A 23,223-nucleotide genomic window follows, 5' to 3' on the forward strand; every position below is an offset into this window, starting at 1 on the left:
AAGTACTACTTCCACTGATGTCTTGTATACGTGAAATAATCTGCCAGTGAAACTAGAAGTTTGGGTTTTTTTAACCTATATTAAGCAATTGTTAACTTAAAACAAGCTCCTATATCTGGCTGAAAAGTTAGTTTTGTGTTATTTCAAGACATTTGCACTAGAAACTAAACCAAAAACACTCTGTAAGATTTTGTTTTTGCAGAGAATTGTTTCAAATGTAGGGTAAACAGTTCAGTTTGGTCCCATTTGACTGAAGCAGATTCCTTCACATGTTACTGTACCCACTACATGGTCTGTAAAACAGTAAATGGGACCCATTATGATTTTATGGAGTGGTAAGTGGCTGTTGTTAAAATAAAGACCAGAAGAAACCTGTACTATATTATTTCCATTTTACAAATAAGCACTTATGTTCGTTAACCGCAATAAATCAAACCCCAAAAATTAAATTACAGTGAAATTTGTGGTTCTGAAATTCAAGTGATTGCATTATTTTTTAAACCCACTGTATTCAGAGGTTAAAATGTTTTCTAGAATCCTCAGAAAAACAACGTTTCAATGTTTAGCGCTACCTGCATGGTGCTGATGCACAAGCTTCTGTGGATGACAAACTGGCTGAGGGCAGCGGATCGCTTGTAGCTGTTCCGACCGTGGACCATGAGGAGTCGACCCAAATGTTTGAATTGAGTCACAGAGAAGTCGGAGGCCAGAGAGGCTTGCTTTCCTTCCTGCAGAAAAAATGACAGAGGCCTCTGAGAATACAGAGTTAAACCTAGAGTTTAGATTGGGCCTAAAAAATCCAGCCCGATAGACACCGTGTCTGAGCCAGATCTGAACCGACCAATTAACTTTAATTACAGGCCCAAGCCTGAAGTAAACCTGATATATTTTAATTACAATTTTACTGCTGTCGTTTTCAGACCATAATTTGAGAAAGCAGTGTAACTTCTCTCCTTTTTAGCTTTTGTTTAATGTCTTCCCGCTCGATCTTGTTGCTTGTTGTAACCGCAGGGTGAGTGAATTCCAAATCATCAGTAAGCTGTGCTTGTTACGGTATGATTAACTTATGTGCCCTACTTACGGGAGAGCTCAAGCTTTTCACAGGCTATCCATTTCACATTACACTGTCACAACATGGACACAGTTTTAACAAATATGTAAAAAATAATTTTTTTACGAAAGTTAAATTCTGCGTCTTTAATCCAACTTTATATCATTCATTCGTTTGATTTTCTCTATGCTGAATTTGCTGCAGGCTTATTAAACACACCACACAAGCCCAACCCCGACCCAACCATCAGCAAGCAAATAATTCTGGTTTGGGCCATAAAACTAATCTGTAACACAGCCAATATGACTGAAATTCAATATAATCACAGCAGAAGTTAAGAAACAAAATCATCAGGATTAAAATAAATAAAAAACGCCGTGAATATCACAACATCTAATTGGTGATATCTGCAAACACTAAAACCTGACGCTGTGTTAAAAGCAGCATGTGCTTCTACCATTTTGTAAGGATGCTGTCTGATTCTGCAATGATTATTTCTTAATAATCATTGCAATTAATTTTTTAACACAAGTTCTGCTTAGAGTTTCCATCCATAGCGGATGCAGGGTCAAGATCAACGAAAACTCTGGAAGAGGCTGCCGAGAGACTCCCCAAAACACTAAAACCTTCCTGTCATCTTCGCTTCCTCTGCTTGGACAATAGATCCTCATAAAGGGAATAATCTGTGTGCAAGTTCGGCCTCAACTCTCTGGATGTGGGAGATATCTTTACAGGAAGCGCGATATCTGTCGGTGCGTCACGTCGATGCGAGGCGACGAGATGGACAGAGTCTTACTTTTCCCTCCACTCCCACGCCACAGTCGGCTTCCTGGATCATGCTGACATCGTTTCCTCCGTCCCCTGGGAGAGAACAAAAGTCATGGAGGTGTCAGGATTCACATCACTCACCAGAACCAAACGAGACATGCCCTTAATCTTAATTTAGCTGGATTACAAGATGGCTTGGTCACAGAAATAAAATAAATGCAAAAAAAACTCCACAAATGCGGGTTTGCAATTGTTAGAAGTGATGGTGAGATGGTTACAGCAGTTTGTGGCTGAGACATTTAAGGCCTTGAGATTGACAGATATAGACTGGATGGAATCGTTGTTACTCACCGACTGCGCAGGTGAGTTTGCCTGTTCGCTCCTGCAGCAGCCGGACTATTTGCGCCTTCTGAGTAGGGGTGCATCGGCAGCAAACCACAGCGGGACACTGACACGCAAGCTCCATGAACTCATACTCGTAATATTTCAGACAAACCTGCCAAAGGAAGAAAAAAAAAGCGGACAGGTGAGCACCTCAAGCCACCACATTTAACTGATCTGAGCTGTGGCTCTCGGATGCCTTTACCCAAGTTACAGTTAAACTCCAGCTGCGGTTTAGAAAGTGTCTATAACCACAGAGGCCACATCCAGAAAGGCTTCAGTGGATGCGATATTATCACGCATCACACTGAAAACATGTCACAGTTTCATAAAGGCAGATAAGACAGTGGGATGTGGATTAGACAGGCGAGAGCCAGCTTACTTCGAGCGAGTCCCCAGATATCACCAGAGCGCAGTCATGTTTTCTCCTGAAAGCGTTGAGCTCCAGGTGGGCTTCCCCTCTTGTCGTCACCTGTGGCAAGGCCAACCACATTTATAAATTAAAGAATATGTCTATGTCCTCACATACACAACGCACAGACAATGCGCATAAGAGGAAACCTAACAGAGATGGCAATCTGTGAGCCTTTGTCTGCTTGGTGCTTATCAGGCAGAAGAACGGCAGCACCTGTAGTGTATGGAAATGCCGGAGAAACTTAATAACTGACTTAGAAATTCTACAACAAAACCTGATAGATGCAACATTAAAAAAATAATATGTCAACAAGAATCTAAATGTTAAACATAAATGAAACAAGTCATCATAACAGATCTACTTCTGCCACACAGTCCATGTCTGCTTCAAGCTTACCAAGCATTTTTTCTCTAGTTTCTAGTGCAAATATCTTAGTACACTTGAAATGTGACATAACTAACTTAAAGGTAAGTTTTCAGGAGATACACGGACTTGTTTTAAGTAAATAATTTCTTAATATTGGTGGAAAAGTACTGGTTCCACAAGCAGACAATTTCTCTTATAACAAAACAATTTCCCAAAATCTTACCATGCATTTTTGTGCAGTTTCTAGTGCAAGTGTCTTAGTACACTGCAAATAAGACAAAGCTAACTTACAACATGTAGGAGACCGTTTTAAGGCAATAATCAAGGCACACATGTATAAGTTATAGATACAATTTCATAATTTATAAGCTTAGAAGCGATCCATATTCAGAAGTGGGATGTATGCCTAGAATATATCAATGAGAGACAACATACCAGGGCCTGAAAACAAAGGTTTGCAATTTTATGTGTGCAACATTTGACTTCTGCTTTTAAAAAATTGGGAAGAGAAAGTATGCTATATGATAAATTCCTAAACCAACTTTGAATATAAACTCCAAAAGTGCACCAGAAACAAGGCATGGCGTTAATCTGTCAGCAGGAGCCCTGCTCTGGCATGAACATCCTTCAACTGCTGACTATTCATACGTCAATCCAGATTGGGCCATTGGTGGCCACCAGGAAGCCAATCCAGATGCATGTGTTGCAGGCCCAGTCAGCACTCCCCCATCCACTGGGACTGAGGTTTTCAACTTGTGCCAGCCATTGTTATTCTCTTCCAGTAACCACAGTTGTACGCAAGCTGTAACCTTCCCACATGGCAGGCGCTCCTTCTGCTCTGGCACTGCTCCAGAGGGGAAGGCAAAGAGGGGGTCTATCAAAGCTGCCCCAGAGCCTGAAACCTGCAAAACAAATTAGGAAGTGAACCCTTTGCATGTTCCCTCTGGGAGTGGTCCAGCTGGTTTCTCCTTTCTGCTTGAGGGAAGGCCTGTTTGTTCTCTGTGACAGTGGTTTTTGGATGCCTTCACTGGTGGGAGGTGATTTATTCAGCTGTGGATGCTAGCTCTAGCTCCATGCAGCGCTGCATGGGGCTCTTTGACCACTAGCTAAACTGTGTGGGTCAGAGGGAGTGGACAATGATTGGATGACGAGCGTCTAAAGAAGCTGTCAAAGCTGTCCTGACAGGAACCGCATTGCAATGTTGCTGCATATGCACTTAAGGCTGCGACCTTGTCATGCACTTACTTGTCTGAAGATGTGGATGTCCTGGTTGCGGGTGATCAAGTGGGCGTTCTTAGCGGTGCAAGTGGCAGTTTCCAGCTTGTCTCCTGTCAGCATCCAAACCTAATTAGAAACCAGAAGAAACTACGTCTGAGGAAACCTGATGCTTGAATGGATCACATAATAATCACTGATAAGATTAGATAAATACAAACAACAGAACAGGATCAAAATGTATTATATCATTATAGCTACTGCAAAAAGTGACAAAATCAGATTTTTTTTTTTTATTATCTGTCCAAGTTAAGTGTGTTTCAAAAAAATCTAACTACTGAAACGGAAGTCAGGTCCTCTAGTTTTTCACCATTCCCCAATTGTGGAAGTTAATGCAAAAATAAACAGATCCTCACATTTTTTTTATGCTAATTTTGCAGCAAATTTACCGCAAAATCAGTAAAAAAATCTTGGCTTTAAGTGACTGTTAAGTCCCATCTGCAGTTGACGGTATTTCTTACTTCTTCTATACCATTTTCTCTGCCTTACTTGATGTCAAATTTTTAGTCTGTGACTGAAATTATTTAAAGGATAAAAATGTTTGTGTGCCCAATCAGTCTTCCTCATCTTTTTTCCTCTTTATGTAGATAGAAGAAAAAAGATAGCAAAATTTCATGCAAATATTTCTAAAATAGCCCCAAAAAATCAGTGAAAAAAGGATAAAAAAATAAATAAATCACAAAAAAATTGCAAAATCTTAAAATGACTGAAAAGAAAATAAGCATTAACTATGCTTTATTCATATGACAAAGAACTATTTAGATAATGCAGCTCAAGTGTGCCAAATTGTAATTTAGATGCTAGCGTAACATTAAAAGTCAGAACTAAACCTGGATAAGCAACATTCAGTTTTTATACTCCTCTAATCTAATCTGGAACAAACTTCCATAAAACTGCAAAACTGCTGAAACCCTGAGTTTCTCAAGGAAAAAACTCCATTTGTTTAGAGCTGCTTTTGTTCCATTTATAATATTAGTTGAAAGGATTTTAATTTTAGTCTGTAGTACAACTTTGCATTCCTTTATTATATCATTAATATTTTTATTAATGTAAACCACTGTGAATTGTCTTCTTGCTGTGGTTCAAAAATACATTTGCTTTGCATTCATTTAAATAATTAAAACTAATGGTGAAAGCAATGTAATTCAATTCACTGAAAAATTATGGAGGCAACCATATAAAATGCAAATCAAATGTCTGCTTCTTTACTTTTTATGGCGATGCTTTCATATCACTGTAAGATAAAAAGCCCCACACACCCTGATGCCTGCATTGCGGAGGATCTCCAGGGTGGGTCTGACATCGGTCTGGAGCTGGTCCTCCACCCCGGTCAGACACAACAACTCCATCTCCATTTCCAGGCTCTCGATCACCGTGGCTACTTTCAGGGAGCGGTCATGAACACTAAGTTTGGCCTGGACGTACCGCGCCTGGGGATTAGCACAAACAATGGAGATATCACACATGGGTGGATATAAAAACACAAACATGAAAAAAAAAAGTGTGATTCATTGCAAGCAGTGAGAAGAGCATAATATTGTTAAAGATAAAGAAAAGGAAGAGGAAATGTTAGTCTGCAACACAAAAGGGTTCAAAAAAATGAAGAGAAAAATAAACTATCACCACAACGACAGATAACTTAGGTATTTTTGTGATGGATGGAAATTTAGACACATTTGAAAGTTGGTTATTTCAGAGATACATTTATTCTTTTGATGTTAAGAGGTTGTAATGCTTTACCAGCAGTTTGGGTTGAAGATGTTAATGTCTAGCTGATGTAATGGTCAGATGCAACCAGCAGGGGGAGTCTAGCGCTTGCGCTAGCTATATTGAGGAGCACCGGAACTTCCTCCTTAGATAATAATATACGCTGGAGCAGAAGCGCCGTGTCCGGCTCTTTTAATAAAATATTCCCGTTCTTCAGGTATGAGTATATATAAAGACACCTGTAGGTTGTAAATGTGCTTTTTTTAACTTTCAGAAAGCTTGGGAGTTTTTTTGACGCTCCGAATGTTAAATTCCGTTGTTAGCTCTGTTGTTAGCTCCATTGCTAACACTGCTGTTTCAACGTTGATATCATTGTGTATGTTTGTAAGTTAAATGAGATAATAATATACGCTAAGCAGAAGCACCGTGTCCGGCTCTTTTATTAAAATATCCCCCTTCTTCAGGACATTTACATTTTGACATGTCCAAGTAGAGAAGTCAAGATAATTGATGTCTTTACTTAGTCTATTTATACAAAAAAAATTATACTTTGAAGATACTTGTTTGCATCAAATCCATAATAAATTAAGCTATTTTGATTTTCCAAACAACTTTGCACAGCAAAATTGCAGACACATTCGCCCACACTTTGCCCCCTCCCTCCCTTGCAGGGGCCCACCTCAACAATCTTGGCTGAGAATCAAAACAGTAGCTGCTACTATGAGTTTAAAACTCTACTAACATTGTAAGTGTGTTTGGAGAGAAGCCACTGGCACCCTCTTTAGTTTTGCCAATGAGGCAGAGAAACAGGAAAAGTCAGGAGATGTCGATAAGCTTTGATGCTATCAGCATCACAGACCAGCGGGGAAAAAAAGAACAAACCTGGATGTTATGTTTGAGAGAGAATTAAAAAGAAGAGTAGCACTCCTGTTTCTGTGAGAGTAAACATGCCAGATATACAAAAGGAAGGGAAAAAGGACGCATGGTTGGATGGATGGACGGACATAGGGAAGGATGAACTGACTGACAAAGGGATGGGTGGACAGAGAGACAAAAAGAGATGATGGATGATAGATGGATGGCTTGAATGGAGGGACAGACAGACAAAGGGAAGGCTGGATAGATGGACAAAGAGAAGGATGGACAGACAAAGGAATGGATGGGCAGATAGACAAAAGAATAGAAGGATGGACAGAAAGTGATGGATGGATGATAAACAGACAAATGGATGATGAATGAAGAAAGGAAATGCATGGATGGATGGACCAACAAAGGGATAGATGGATGACTGAATGTGGTGCGAAGTACTTCGGAGTCCTCTGACTTGATAAAACGCTTTACAAGTGCAGGCTGTTTACCATTTAAATGTAGAAAGAAATTAATTCTATACATGAATCTGATCCAGATTTAGAGAATCCTTTAATAAAATGTCAAACTTTTCCAGACAGAACAGGAATCCCACCATTATGTGTGTGTGCAAACTGACCCCCATTCTTTAATGCTAATAGCAAACACATTTACAGCAGAAATGTACATTTTTGAACTTGCCATTGTATAGTTATGAAAACTGCAGTGCTCCAAATCCATACACTCGGAGCAGACATGATCAATCGGGCAACGCCCATCTTTAACGCTCCAGCTCCAGGGCAAATTGCAAGTGAAATAAAGCAAAAACAATCTGGCCATGACTCATAGAGGAACACAAACTCTGTGTGTGACTCAGATGGTGACTCACTGCTGCCCACCAGCTCTGCTCACTCAATTATACTCTTCAGAAATGTGCCTGGGGCTAACAACTGCAGGGGAGAAGGCCTGGCCCTGCCCTGCTGAAACAATGAGAGGGGCCTTGTGTATGTGTGTGTGTGCTTGTGTGGGAGGACAGGGTGGATGTGGCTCCAATAGGGGTCAAAGGTTAGTCTGATTACCAAATAACACACTTTGACATTTAGAGGTTTTACTTGTCAGGGCAAAATATCAATCTGTATCTGTAATGTCCGTCAGCTGATGTGCTTGGAGCACTGAAGTTTTCTGGAGCACTGAAGTTTTCTGGAGCACTGACTTAAAGCTCTGCAGGCTTCCTTCGACTTGGGTCAAACAAATCCTTCGTCTTTTAGCAGAAAGTTCCTCTGAGACCCAACCCCCGGCTCTGCCTCTCTGCGGTTTAATCTTATAAATGTATGCTTACCTCAAAATCTTGATACTGTTCCTCCGTCAGCGACTTCTTGGAGACCACAAGGACCCTCAGGCCTTCCCTCGCCATGTTTCCACACTAGGAAACACAGACGAGAACATTTGGGTTCAGCAACTTACAAAGCGTCTCTCAGTGTAAGAGGACTTTCTAGCAAAAATAACACCATGTCAAAAAGAAAAAAGACATTTACCTCCTCTTCCAGCCAGTCGTTGTACTGCACGATGCCTGCCATCACCACATCAGCACCCTTCATGTAGAAAGTTATCTCTCCTGTCGATTCGTCCTGAAAACCAGCAGATAAAGACTTGATTTTTGCAGGACACGTTTTCCTGAGCAACGTGAGCTCTGTAAGTCTGTGTTGTTTGGAAATGCAGGATGTGTTTGGTAATTGTGATGGATTTAATGTCACTTTTATCAGGAAATCAAGTCAAGTTTAAAACTCTCAGGCTTCCTGAGTAAGATATCAGCCAACAAAAATGATGTTAGTCACCAGAGTGAGTCACAGGACAAAAGGGGAAGATTTTCTCAGACAAAATGCTTCTGTTATTCTGTTTTCATATTCTGGCCCTGTGTCAAGTAGCAATTAGCTTCAAAACAGCAGCCAACAACCTACTATTTTGACATAAAAAATAATAAAAAAGCCAATAGAGCTATCATTTATTAGCTTTTTTATATGCAGACAGAAGAAGAAATTGAATCCTTAGCCTGTAGCAATATTTTTCTAAAGGGCAGGGTGTCCCAACTACTTTGAAAATTAGGGGGAGGGCAAAGAGAAAACTAGAAAGTTTTGAAAGCAATCCCTTGGAAATATAGTTAGGATGTGGACTAGTAAAGAGACACTCACAAATTTACATATTTTTCAGTTTCTCATTTTTCATAGCCACAGTAATGTCTGTTGCAGACTGGGTCTGCAGTCTGTGGCTCTTGAAACTTGATTTAGAAACCTGTTTCTAATCATAAAAGCAAAAATAAAGGTTCATCTTACCTATTTTTCTATATTTTTTGGCCAAAATAATTTTTACATGTCAACATGTGTGTCTGTCCCACAACAAGGCATCAAAAGGCACACACACACACAAAAAAAAAAAAAACGCAAGGTGAAAAGGGAACAAAAAAGAAAAGGTAACGGAACCCAACCCCAAGCAAGTTGAACAAAAAAACCAAACGTTCCTTTAAAAAAAAGGCCAAGCCGAAAAAAAACCTTAAGAATCCGGGGCCGGTCCTCCTGGAAAAAGCAAAAGGTTAATTTTTTTTCTAAAGATAAAAATAAAACTTTGATTCTATAAATTCCACAATGTTTTTCTTTCTTTTTTTTCAGGGACAAAAATGGTTTAGGCCACAGCTAATAACTTTTATTTAGCATAAACGTACCAAAGATTTTTTTTTTCTGAATTTGAAATGCTTTCAAATTACAATAACCATTACAGCTTTAAGTTTAAAAGACACAAATGTTAAATACAACTCAATGCAAAGATACATACATACATTTATGTCCCTGTATAAAGTACATTGTCCCACCTCCACTGTGACTCAATATAATTCAATATATGCCTAGAAATTTAGATATACTTAGACTGAACATCAAACGAAGTCTAATTACTGTCTGAAATTTAGCAGCAATTATATTACATATAATTCTCATTTCTATATTGAAAATAAATACTGCAGATCAAAATGAAACTTAGAAACTATAAAAATGTAGGTGAATGTATTTTTTTTTTCCAAGGATATGTTTGAACATATTTCAAACATGTTTCTGAACATGTTTGAAATATGTCCAGAAAAAAAACTGCAGAGATGTTTGTCGTCTACAACTTTCAACTGTTTACCTTCTACTTACGACTTCTTAAGAAGTCAAGCTTTCTTAAGAATCAGTGAGACTTGCTAATGATGTTTTTTCCACAGACACCAGCACATAAGTTGTTTTACAAAAAAAAATAAATAAAATAAAAACGGCAAAATGATGGACTCAGTTGAACCTGTTTTCAGAGGTGTACTATTTCCTCCTTGAGAATTACAGCTTCCTGTTACATTTCAGGATGTGACAGTGGACTGTGTTGATAGTCCTGGGCTCATTTAGTGTTGACCAGATTGTGATGATGGTTTCCTAAGAAATGAATTAAACTGAACATGCTAAATGGAGTAAAAAAAGTAAAATAATAACGGCTTATGAATAAAACCCCAAATGAAATAAATTCACAAGAAGAGCACTTCACTTTGTACAAATTTCTGTTTTCTTTTTGCTAGTCTCTATTCAGACTTAGAAAATTATAAAATACAAGACTCTCTATGTTAAACACTATTTACACATAAAATTTTTTATATTTTTTACTTATTGGTGAACAACTGATGGGTTTTCTATAATTGTTTAATTTCTTATTTGCGACTCTGCGAAGTTCAACTTTAAAGGATTAAAAAAATATTTTTTTTTGTCAAGTGAAAACACTTGACATCATCACTGTTCTTGTTATTTTTTAAAATAAATAACAGATTTTAGTTTTCTCCCTCTAAGGACAAAATTTAACTTTGTTTTTCCCCTTTAAAAAAACCCCAACAAAATACATAACATTCTCCTACAATAACATAAAGTAAAATTAACAGCAATATCAATATCATCTTAACACTCACTCGCACTATAATCCCCATCCTTTTGCTCTCGTAGGTGAAGGGAAATATCTGGAGGATGGTGAAGTTCAGAATTTGACCAGTAGGGGTCCGTAGTTGCATGGAGGACTGGTCTCTTCCCACCAGAGTCAGCCCAACACTCTCTGTCCATTGCACCAGCGACACCTACCAACACCACAGTGGAAAAGCTTTCAAATAAGAGACTTGGTACATAAGAGAAAGATGAATTTTCTGCATTTTTTATCCATCATCTGATAATTAAGTTTATTATAATATAAATAAAACAGAATGGAGAGAAAATGTGATCATTAACCTCTGCTCAGATTTTTAAACCTCATACTAGACTCCTTATGTCAACATATATTCTATTTTTTTAAGTCTGATGAAAAGCAATTAAATTCATTTTTGGACAAAGAATTGTGAGCACTGAAAGAATCAATCAATAATGCAATCCTTTTCAGCACTTAAGGTTATTGACTGATGTCCATTCATGAAGAGAAAACATTAGTTGTGCTCAATTCTTTCTGAAGGACACGACATCATCCATTAATACAACGGCAGCATGAGAGGGGGGTGGAAGACGTTTCACAATAACTCTCAGGCCAGCAGCCAAATGGCACATCCAAGTCACCGTCAGTCCTCTGGCAGGAAAAATGGCCGACGATAGGCAGAGACGAGTGAAGAACAGATGGTTTCTGGTTTTCATGTTATGACACCAAGAAGCCAAAAAACATTGTTTCAAGATTATTTCTACTGTAAATGTGTGTCAGGAAGTCAAACAAGGCCTAACCAGTGGCCCTTTAACGTCAGCTCAGCTCTGACTAACACAAGACTGGTCGTCCAGGATGGGAGTTTTGAAGATATCTGCTTAGTCATAGTCTAGAAATACTGGACGTAGGAGCATTCTTGGATTTTGCATCCACCACAAAGGCACCTCCAACATCGAGGTTAGCGGTTCGCTTCTAGCTGGACTGAAAAATCATTAAAACTAGTCAGCCTGACTCAAAAACCAGATGGCTGGGATTGTTTTTTTAATCAGTGACACAGGAAACTGCAATGCTAACCCCATGCTGACATGAATCACACACAACACATCTTGAATTATCAGTGCATAGCAATCTGATTATCAATCTGGGTGTAGCGATGAACCTTAGAGCCACATAAAGATAATTACAAAGTCGGCCTTCTATCACCTGAAGAACATTTCCAGGATTAAAGAATTAATGTCCCATCAAGATCTCCCACTCCCACGCACCCTCCAGGACCCTGCTGAGGGTGTAGAGCTGGTCCAGTGTTCCACAACCAGGACGAAAACCACACTGCTCTTACTGAATCCGAGGTTCAACTATCCGACGGACCCTCCTCTCCAGAACCCCTGAATAGACCTTACCAGGAAGGCTTAAGAGTGTGACCCCCCTGTAATTGGAGCACTTGTTGCTGAAATGTTCTATTCAAAAAGACTTGACTAACTTGACTAAAAATAAATTAAATCAAGAAATACTTGAGACCCTATATAAAAAGGATTATAACTGCCTATTTTAATGGTGAAAACAACAAAAAGGCCTTAATATATGCAGCGGAAACTGTCATGAAATTACCAAACAAGATAGCATCCACTGTCTCCCTTATCTCCGCTCTTATAGCCAGTTAGCACAGAGGAAATTGAAATTGGAAATTTGCAAACACCAGATAATACTGTGTAAAGCAGGTTTGCATTTCCTTTCAAATATTTTAGATATGTATTACAAAACAATACAGAAACAGGCACATTTTCTTCAAAAAATTAAAAATTATATTCCACTGAAAATATTCGAGAATAGTGAACCGCGAAGGAGGCCCACTGTGAAGAGTTCTTCATGTATTGTTCAGAATAATTAGCAAAATATTTGTTGTAAGCAAATTGTTTTTTACACATTTTGTCAAAATTGTCTTAGATTTTTGCCTCAAGTTACAGTGTGCTACCTTTTTTCTTTTAGAACTATGATTTTATACAGGGAAACCTTGATTTAACTGTAAATCAGCCCCCCTCTTAATAAAGAAGGGGGCAAAACAGGATTTTCTCAGTGCAGCAGTAGGAAGTAGGTTGCACCTCGTCTGGGCTCGACGCCTGGTACACCCTGCATGTGTCTTCATAGTGCTGCTCTGCCTCGGCCTGGTCCGTCACACCGTTGGCCTCGTACACGGGCGTCACGTTGTGCACCAGGGCGATGGCTTTCACAGCCTCGTGAACTCTACTGCTGATGGTCTTTCGGACCTTGGTGGCTGCCGGAGCCCTGGAGGCCGGAAGGTCATGGGTCGGCTGGGGACAAATGCAGAACGCACTGTTATTAAAATGACAAAATAAGTCTGTGGTAAATTTTAAAAACAAGGTTTCCAGCTGTTTGATTGTGAAAATAAGCTGGAGCCCCAATGGGACTGTCATAGATGATCAACACTGCTGCATTGGAAAATACTGTTTATCAAAAAGTCTTTATAGAACTTTTAAGATGAACAGTTTAACTCATAGAAGAGGATTAGAGCCACAGAAAGAAAGAATAATTCTGACTCAGAACCTTTCTCAGATTTCTTAGTTTAATATCAGAATTCAAAATTTTTCTCAGAATTCAGACTTTTTCTCAAAATTCTCACTCAATAAGTCTTACTAGAAATTTTAAAACAAGGGCATAAAGAAACTAGTTAAACCCTACCAAAGAGGATTTTTTTTCCAGTGGCCCTATACTTTCTCGCATAAACCTTCTCTTGAAGATGGAGTCTTAATTTCCTGTCAAGGATTTTCTAAAAGAGGACCAACAAGAGTAAGGATCTTTCACTCGCTGCTCTGATAGCGATCCATAAACATAACCAGATGTGTAGAGTAAATATGAACGATTTGCTTTTGCATTGTGGCGCTGCTATTTTTAGAAGTCCGTGTGCTCCAAGGGTTAATGATGGTGTCATTAAAGAAGTCCTGTCAGCGCTTCGCTTGTGGGCTGATCCTGTTTCCTGCTTCACTAACCTCTGGTGTCAAGAGGACAAAGAGTGTCATATAAGATTAGGAAGCATTCAACCAAACAATAATCCCAAACTCAAAAATTCCTCTCCACAATGCTCCATGCTTCTTTTCCCCTGGTCCTTTCCCAACCTGTTCTTGACTTTTTATTTTCTAGTTTGTGTTTTCTTACCTGTGTGTATGCGCTGAACACATGGCTCTGTACTTCATCCATCGAGTCCATCCCATAAGCCACGGTTCCAAGATGGAGACGCCTGAAGACCATTTCATTTTGGGTAAGGGTGCCTAGTAAAGAGAAAAGAACAGAGTTTGTACACATTTTCTATTTTACATTTCCAGACCCAGAGTTCTACATTTTACAAAGTATGAACCTTAAACTGGGTTATTTTTAAGTTTTTTCATCTGGTCACTTTAAAAATCATAAGAAAACACAACACTGAAGTCAGATTCTGATTCGACAATGCGTTAAAAAACTAAATCACAACTTTTTAGGGCGCTTAATCTAATTTAGATCATTTCCAAATCAAAATGTATGATGCTTGAATTTCTCAAATTAAGATGGATTCTTTAAAATAAACTTTGTGAGCTCTGATACCATTCTTGTATTTGTAAAACTACAAATAATTGCTTTAATTTTTTGTCACCTGAGCAACCAAAAACTTAAAAAACAAAATTATTTTGTCTGAAATGTTACATTTAAACCCTAATGTGGCACAAGAAAGATAAATAATGCAACTTTTAGAGAACAGTATAGACATTGCTGTTCAAACTTAAACAATTTTCTCTTCTTAACTGGTTTTTCATGCCTATCTTGACTGCGTGGGAACTCTGACAAAGAAAGCATTTCCATACAGGAAGCCAAATCAAATTGAGCCCTGGGATTTTGGCAAAAGAGCAAATACTTTTGATGGTTTTAGATTTACAAACAAGTTATCTGAAGCAGATTTTGCAGTTGACATGTGGTAACTGAAAGCCAGAAGCCCTTGACACGACACACAACCTCTGAATCCTCACGCTTACTTTAAAAGCATTTTCTGCCAGTATATCAAAAAGACTTGAGGGGCCATGCACATACATTAGCCTGACCCGCGGACCCCGCTGGCCTAATCGCGCTCTGGATGTGGAAATGGCTGATCATTTTATTGGCCATGAGGGCTGTAAATCTGACGTACAACACCTCACGGCTGAGGAAGTGCAGCGGTAAAGGCTGCTGGGCTGTAAATGTGTGTATGGATGAGAGACTTTGGGGTCTCGTTTTATGGTTTAAGGTTTCAATAGGTAGCAGAAACCCCACCACAGAGCATCGCCCCCAGGGAAGGAAAACACTAAACTCATTTACCATAAGCTCCCATTCTAGAGCTCGACTTGCTGGCCCCAGTAAATCTTTTGCTGAGAGAACAAAGAGTATGCAGTGCAGTGGAACCTGTTTTGTCAGTAAGCAGGTAGGAGATGCGTCCGAGCTGCTCCGGTATGGTGCTGGCCCTCACCACCGTCCCTGGGATCTTGGAGTCTTTCTTGATCATCCAGCTGAAAACCATCTTTCCCATGTCCAGGTTAACACGCAAACTGTATTAAATAAATAAAAAAAGGATGATAAGTTTATTATGAAACCACTAAATTACCTAAAGAATATTTCAGATAATGTTATTTTGGACCTGATGGGCACAATGTGGGAGAAGAGGAGTAAGAAGCGGAAGATCTGGAGGTACCAACGGCCAGCGAAGTGCTGAAGGGCCACCATGACCAGTGACACAACGACCAGCGCCCCAAACAAGATCTTGGTCAAACAGTTCACCTCCAGGTCAAACAAACCCACCTGACAGGAGAAAAAGAAACAAACTTTACGGATCCTAAAAAATTTTGTGCATGTGCAAAGCAGTGTTTTGCAAAGGTACGCATAATCCTGAAACTTTGTTTCCGTTTTGACATGTTACAACCACAAACTTTGTTTTACTTCATAGATTAAAGCAAGTTTAGCATTGTTGTGAAGTGAAAGAAGCATGACAAGATTTAAGACTGTTTGTGGTTGCAATGTGAGGAGAAGCTCAAGGGGTGTGAATACTTCTGCAAGACGCTAAATGCAGTTCTAAGTAAGTCCATAATTGACAGTCGGAATATCAGTGAGGTTTATAAGTTGTTCTCAAGTCGTACTCCACTTATGGCACCCTACTGTACCTTGTGTCGCGGGTTGGAGGTGTTCATGACGCTCCGCAGCTCCTTGCCTGTGTAAATCACAACCCCCACCACCGTGCCTGGGGTGAGGGGAGACAAAAAGGCCAAAAAGTGCCTCAGGTCAGTAGACTAAAGCTCCGGCATCAACCATAATATGTCAGAAAGATGTTTTCCAGACCCATAATCCTGACATGAATAGACTTTTCTAAAATGAAGAAAGTCAGATTTCCAATTGCATAATGGGTAACACATGTTAAAGTGGGTTAAGGAGGATTTACTCTCCTGCAGGAGAGAAAAAAACACTTTTTTAACAATTCTACTTAAGTTTCACTGAGCGATTTATAAATGGACAAAGCTCTGCCTCACTAATTTTTCACAAAATATCAGATCAACAGTCCCAGAAGAAGCAAGTTAATTTCCTTAATAACAGCTTTATTGGTGTAATATGAGTCAGACATTTACCAGAAGCAACAACTGTGCTGGCCCACAGGGTGTTCTCGATGCTGAGGCTTTCGTTAACTGGGGGGTCTCCATCCTCCTGGAAAGATTTGGTAAAACATGGTGAGGGAACACTCAAGTCATTCTAAAATATAAAACAAAGAGCTTAAAAAAACATCTTCAGTAACGCTCATTTTATCTCTAATTTATGGTTCACAATAGATAACAAAAATAGATGACAAATGGAATTAAATAAATAAAATCATATTCTACTTTTATAATGCAACTAAACTGTAACAAAGTTTAAATAAGATTTTTTTAAAAACCCCAGACTCAATTCAATTCCCATAGATTTCGGTCTGAAAGTGTGTATTGGCTCCTGCAGCTCCCTGTGTGTTTGTGTCCAGACAGAAGCAGATATTTTTAAGTTTTATGAAGTAGGGGAATACCTTTATCTTTAAGTGTTGTCTGCACAAAATCAACTCCAACCAAATATATTTTGAGTAGAACGATCAACAACTCGTATCAAAACAGAGCATAAACAAGCTATCATTAGCATAGCACTTCAGCAGGCTGCTCAGGATAAAACATTATCAGTAGGAGCAAGAAGTGAGTTTACCAGTACTGAGTACACTTCCGCTAACCTGCTAATGAACTAATATTGGAGCAAATTTTTCATTTAGCGCTTTAGAGTTTTTGGCAACTTTGAAAACGTTAAGCGCCCATAACTGACCTTAATTAATTTTAAAGCGTTAATTTACAACTTCTGATCTGTTCCTAAGAATCGATTCCTAAAGCTCAAACTGTAACGGCAAAATATGCAGTAACAAATTTAATCCTAATGAGTCTGATACAATGTATTGTGTCATTGACACAATGCTGGATATCAACATGGCTGAATTTACACCTTAGCATTAGCTTCCACTAAATGCCATGTTTGTATAGAAATTTGACATTAGCAGAACTAATGTTCATGATTAGTGCATTAGAGCTAGGTTAGCTAACAGTGCCCACCACTGGAGTTTACTAAAGGATAGAACTATATCTGTCAAGTTACAAGATGTTTATTGATCAATTAGGTAAAAAGAGATTAAATTAAAAAAAATTGTTAGAGTGACTAATATTTAAATATTATCACAATCAAGAAGAACAGACTTACCCTGGTGAAAGTTCCAATAAAGTTATGAATATCAATGTTTGGTTCTTCTGCATACACATATGATCGGATCTGAAGAAGGTCCTGCGAGAAAATAAAGAAGGCTTAACATCTGATTGACTTGTGCCTGATTTTCAATTTTACACTCTTGCTGAGCTTGCTTAATGACATGCAGACAAAAAATAGCAAAAGTGTCCACCGTATCTTTCTAAAGAATATGTCCTGACTTGATCAAACAAAAAAACTACTTAAATTTCCAGCAACACTAATTAGCGTTTTTTCAATTTGATCAGAAGTGATCATCATCACTTTCAAGCTATCAGCTAATGTATGTGAGTAAGCACCATCAGGTCAGAGCTGCCAGTTACATCACAAGGAAAATGTCTATAAAATCATCTGATTCTAGAATTTCCTGCCATCCACCAAAACCAAGCTTGCCTCGACTATTTTCAGAATTGAAAGGTCTTGAGTCAAACACTAAAAACCTTCCTGTAAGTAAAGGCCTGAGGTGAGTCCGGCCTTTTAGTTACGGGGTCCTTTGAAGTGCCAGCCACCCCACTCTTGACCCAAATGACCACTCTTGTCGTAATGACAGACCTGCTGCTGCACTGAGAAAACAATCTGGATTCACAATCAGTCCTGTGTTCATCAGCTGGGAAAGGACGAGACTAAACAAAGGCATAATTCTCGACTTTTTCTCCAGTGTGCTTCTCACTCACTGCGGCAGTTGGCAGCCTCTGCGTGCAGGCCACCGGGAGGCGCAATTTCCAGTCTGTCTCTCCATCCAGTTGGTCAGTCCGCAGGAAGCAGGATCCTGGAAAAGATGCAACATTATAAACAAACTCACCTCTAGAGGGCGACCATACATAGATATTTAGTTAAAGCAGAAACCTCCCTGGCTTCACTTTACAAGAAAAATTACTCAAAAAAACTCCACAAGGTCTGAATCCCATATTGATTATTAACTTTCAAGATGCTAAATTATAAGTAATATAATTCTTGCACCAGTTAAAAGTGAGAGCTGCCCATTATTGTTGGCAGGGAAAGGAAAGGCATCCAGAGCCCATCCCCCTCCTCCTGCATGCATGCGTCATCCTGCCCAAAACTCTCAATCATGGCTTAGGCCCTTCATAATTGACCTAATGGCCTCCACATGGAAGAAAGATAACCAGCAACTATTTCCAGTAAAACAAAGTTTGTTTTTTTCCTGGAACAGGAAGATGCAACAACAAACATTAAGTCTTTCAAACAGAGCCACAGTTAGCTTTATAAGAAGAAAAAAAACATACAGATTGTGTGACACAAGTGTTTGTTTTTTTAAATAAAGAATGCATTGTTCTTCAGTACATTCGTCATCACTGACGGAGCTTGTTCTTATCCATATTTGATTATTCAGATGAGCCAGTGAGCCATTCTCCTCGCCCGTCTCTTGTCTCTTTGCATTTCATCTTGTGCATCCCTTGATTTTGCTTTTCATTATCTCCTCATTTGAAAGACAAAAATTAAGTAGGGCAAGACATTGCAGGTGGTACATTGTTTTGTTTATGCGGCCCATTACTGTATCAACCTACAAGAAGTTCCAGTAAGAATTTAGCTCCATCTTTAGGCTTCCTGTTGTGCCTCCAGGTTAATCCTGCCACCTCTGTGCCTTTTTTTTTTTTTTTTTAAACACATAATTTCCCAAACCAGATAGCTAAGTCGGGGTGTTGTGGCTATCTGAGAGAATGACCAGCAGATGTTTACCATTTCTCTCAGAAGTCCTCAGAAAGATCATGTCAGCAGGGACACGTTGGTTCTAGAAAGAAAAACAAGAATTCAATATCACTTCATGACTGTTTACTTTTCCTTCTCTGTCCCTCCACTTCTCCCTATGACTAAACACAAACAAGACTTTAAGCTCTGCGTGAGCCACATTAGCAACAACCAAGCAGTCGTAAGCCTTCCAGAAAAATCACCCTTCACTCAGCTTTTTACACTAAATGCAATAGGTTCATCTGGACTCCTTTGTTAAACAATTCAGGACTTGGATTCAAACTTTAAATGCTACATATGCCAATAAAAGAACTACAAAATGTTTCAGTATGTTCAACGTCAGACTTCTTAAGACCATCATAATTAAAATTTAAAACCCTAAATTAATTAATTCTTGGTTGATCTTTGCTTCACAATCTTCTACAGGTTGTCACTGTTGCTGGTACAATTTTTCCTTCCATTTAACTTTACATCATAAAGCTTGGATACAACACTCTTCAGCAATAACCTCTTTCTGGAGGGGATCTCTCTGCTGGACAACTGTCAAAGCAGTCATATCTATAGCTAGGTTTCCATTACAAATGTGAACAAAGCTTTGTCAAAATTACACTTGTGTAAAAAAAACACATGATTTCACAATAGAGGTGTTTCCATTAAATAAGAAACTTCAACTACTTCCTGTTGTCTTTTTCTTTATGGTTTGTGCCAGTGGCATCATCCAGTTGTTGATCATGTGACATGTGATGCAAAAAAAACTGTTTCCATGAGAGTTTTGCAAAATAAACAGGCAGCAAAAAACACATCATCCTACCACCAAAACCTTTAATCAAAAAATAAACGTTTCTTCAAAGCTGCTGTGTTTCCATTGAGCAAATTTATTTTCAAAATGTCAATAGTCGGATGTCTGAGGACAAATTCCTTTCAACAACACTTATTAATTTATTATAATCACAAGGTTTGCATTTTTGACACCATATTGACTTTCAAATCGTAGGTGATGTTTCTCAATCTGCTAATTGAAATAACTGAATTAAAAGACTTGGAAAGGAAGTCTTTTGCCTTTGGCAAAAAGAAAATAAATCATAAATTATATCAGAAATAAAAAAACAAAAAAAAAAACAAAGAAAATTACATCAATACTAACTGAATTGAATTTGTACTCGAACCTCATTAGAGCCATTTTAGGTTCACATCTCTTGTGTAAGTATTAAGATTTGACAGGCTGGGGCTCAGAATTGATCACAAGATTACAAAATCTTTACTAACTCCTTCCCCTTCAGTCGCCAGTGGGGCGCAGATGATTAACAACCCGGCTCGTTATTGGCCGTCACATAAACGGTGACTCAACGGTCCTGAAGGGCCCCAACTATTCACAGATGTTCATCAAAACCTTCAACAAACAATCTCCAACAAACCTTCTCCACAATTATGAGGTCACCCACTTGAATGCCGCTGCTTTTAACCTTCACTGTGCCTGAAAAGCAGAACAAAAGTAAGAGGAGGAAGTTTGTTATATATAGCAACACTTTGAAAGTCTGCAGATTGGTTTTACTTTATCAGAATCATCAGACATTAAGGTATCCTCTGGGTGAACTGGTGTCCTGCATGCCAAAGCAGCTCTCCATGCAGATTTGAAAGAATGTTGTGTGGGGGGGGAGTTGAGCCTTTTTCTCTCATTCCACTTGGAATGAACAGGCAAAATTGTTTGGGGGAGATCACTGACCCTTGAACCGTGCTGTGACCTCTTGGCTTTGCATATGTAAGACATTAAAGTGCATTAATATTGTTATGCATTTGAGCTTGCAGGACTTCACATGAGTGCTTTGAACATTAAAAACAACTAAAAAAAACCTGATAAAACAGTACCGCTTCAATAAAATGTTACTTTTTTATATTTCTTGTTCCTAAACTTTGGATTTAACGAAACTTGGAAAAACAATGTTTCTTCCTGTGTTAACAAAGTACTGACACCATAAAATTTCTATAAAACCACAAATTATGCGCAGGGGTTGCCATCATGGAGGCAACCAGTCATTGTGTTTATGGCTAAAACAAGCTGCCACATCAAAGAGGCAAAGTGATGGAAACCACAAGAGGTCCCCTGCTTTTTATTGCTGCTACCACTTTATTCCAAGGCCCCTTATGTACACTTTTAAATCTCTGCTTTGAATTACCCACCATTTCCCCTAGCCCCAATAAGTTTTAATAGGACCAACCTCCTACAGTTAGTGGAAGGCACTGATCCAGGGGAACAAATAACAGACAGATATCAGTACAGACAAACATAAGCTGAGCTGTTCAGGCTTCATTCTCACCTCTTTTTGAAAGCTTGCTGTAAACTTGAGAGTTTACTTCTTTGTCTCGAAGGTAGCACCGTATCTCTTCAATTGCCTCCCTCGTGATGGTGATAAACAAAACAAGACCCTGGACGGGAGAGGGAAATGCCACAATTAGAGGGAGAATAAACAGTTTTTAAAATTCAATGAAGAGCAGAGCAGCTTAAACAGTATAAACTAACCAGAAAAATGCAGCAAACACAAATAATGTGTGAGGAAAGGAAGTGGAGGGACTACAATGATTAACATTTGTTGGAATGCAACATACCAAAGGGACCCAGTAGGTGTGGAGGGCACCTAGGCGTAACTCCTCGACAAATTGAGAGCAGGCCAGTAGCAAAAAGTACAAGTTAAAGAAGTACTTAAACTGATTAAACAGCACCTGAGGACACAGAGCAGAGAGGAGGAACCGTGTGAAACACTTAACATCTACTAAACCACAGTCGCTTCTTTTGTCCCTGCAGACGCTTGAATTTTTTCACAAGAACCTTAAAAACCTCGGCTTCAGAATCACAGTGAGAAATTCAACTTAGTTGAATATTTACTTGCTTACTTGAAACATTACACAAACTAGTCAAATTCTACTCCAAGACATTCTCTCTTATTAAAAAGTAACTTGTTTTCTTCCCTTTTAACCCTCCGTAGCCTGTTTTACAATTAGGCATTTCCTGCCGATGCCAATTTTATTTGAGCTCTGACTTGTGGCAGAGAAAAGGCATGCTGTGGGTTCCTTGATAGAGGTAGTAGCTTTGAACACAACAGAAGATGGTGAAAATGTATGCATGAAAAGTGTGTTCAATGTCATTTCTGTCAGATATGAAATTAAAAATGGGTTAAAGTAAAAAGCTGTTGGCTTGTTGATTGTTTAGACTTAAACGTAAAAGTATCACTTTTGTTTATGGCGCTTTGTAGTTGTGAATTTTTTGTTTAGATTGATTAGTGTTTGACCAATCATGAGAAACAATGGAAGGATAAGTGGCCTATTCCATTCTATAGCTGGTTAAATTGGTTACTCTACTTATGTAATTGTACCTCAACATGTTTACATTAATATATTAAAGTAATAGGGTCAGTTATTTCATCAGATAAATTGTCGCTATGCATTTTTGAGAGGTCAAATTAAACTGCTTTAAGTGATAATAACCAAGTGTGATTGGTTAATACTACTCAGGGTGTGAGTGCAACATTAAAGATGACAGAAATATTCCAAAAGCAGAAAGGTTCTGTGGGCAAATATGGAAACAAGCTTTCATAAATAAAACCTGCAGATAATATGACAACGTGTTGTTTTTGGGAGAAATTTATTATAAATGGCTGTAAAACAGGAATGTGTGACTTTGAATTTAGTCTTGTGACACTTTCAAAATAAAGCTATAAATATGTCAATGACTTACATATTATAAATAATTCTAATTTAAAATATGTCCCAAAGCTGCTCTCACACTTTTCAACTTCTGACCCACAAAATAACACAGAAGAGACCCATCACTCAAACCCGCTGGTTGAGTAAGCCACTGTGTCAATAAAACAGAAGTATAATGGCAGCACAAACATGAATAGCCAATAAGTCACTTTTATATATTTATAAGAAGGTTTTTTTT

General features: G+C 38.7%; 1 protein-coding gene across 1 annotated transcript in view; it reads right to left on the reverse strand.

Annotated features, from left to right (window-relative positions):
- The window catches only part of atp9a (ATPase phospholipid transporting 9A), a 37,652-nt gene that overhangs the window by 8,577 nt on the left and 5,852 nt on the right, over window positions 1-23,223 (reverse strand). The window contains exons 3-23 of the mRNA XM_007572987.2: window positions 21,891-22,004; window positions 21,602-21,710; window positions 20,702-20,760; window positions 19,278-19,329; window positions 18,254-18,348; window positions 17,538-17,618; window positions 16,403-16,478; window positions 15,944-16,020; window positions 15,424-15,584; window positions 15,192-15,334; window positions 13,941-14,053; window positions 12,869-13,078; window positions 10,783-10,944; window positions 8,345-8,437; window positions 8,149-8,232; window positions 5,516-5,686; window positions 4,227-4,325; window positions 2,583-2,672; window positions 2,171-2,315; window positions 1,848-1,912; window positions 573-728 (exon numbers count right to left, since the gene is read on the reverse strand). Of these exons, the coding sequence (XP_007573049.1) occupies window positions 573-728; window positions 1,848-1,912; window positions 2,171-2,315; window positions 2,583-2,672; window positions 4,227-4,325; window positions 5,516-5,686; window positions 8,149-8,232; window positions 8,345-8,437; window positions 10,783-10,944; window positions 12,869-13,078; window positions 13,941-14,053; window positions 15,192-15,334; window positions 15,424-15,584; window positions 15,944-16,020; window positions 16,403-16,478; window positions 17,538-17,618; window positions 18,254-18,348; window positions 19,278-19,329; window positions 20,702-20,760; window positions 21,602-21,710; window positions 21,891-22,004 (2,355 nt within the window). The remainder of the gene's footprint in view (window positions 1-572; window positions 729-1,847; window positions 1,913-2,170; window positions 2,316-2,582; window positions 2,673-4,226; window positions 4,326-5,515; window positions 5,687-8,148; window positions 8,233-8,344; window positions 8,438-10,782; window positions 10,945-12,868; window positions 13,079-13,940; window positions 14,054-15,191; window positions 15,335-15,423; window positions 15,585-15,943; window positions 16,021-16,402; window positions 16,479-17,537; window positions 17,619-18,253; window positions 18,349-19,277; window positions 19,330-20,701; window positions 20,761-21,601; window positions 21,711-21,890; window positions 22,005-23,223) is intronic.

The sequence above is a fragment of the Poecilia formosa genome, unplaced genomic scaffold (assembly GCF_000485575.1).
Source record: "Poecilia formosa unplaced genomic scaffold, Poecilia_formosa-5.1.2 Scaffold312, whole genome shotgun sequence".
NCBI lineage: Eukaryota > Metazoa > Chordata > Actinopteri > Cyprinodontiformes > Poeciliidae > Poecilia > Poecilia formosa.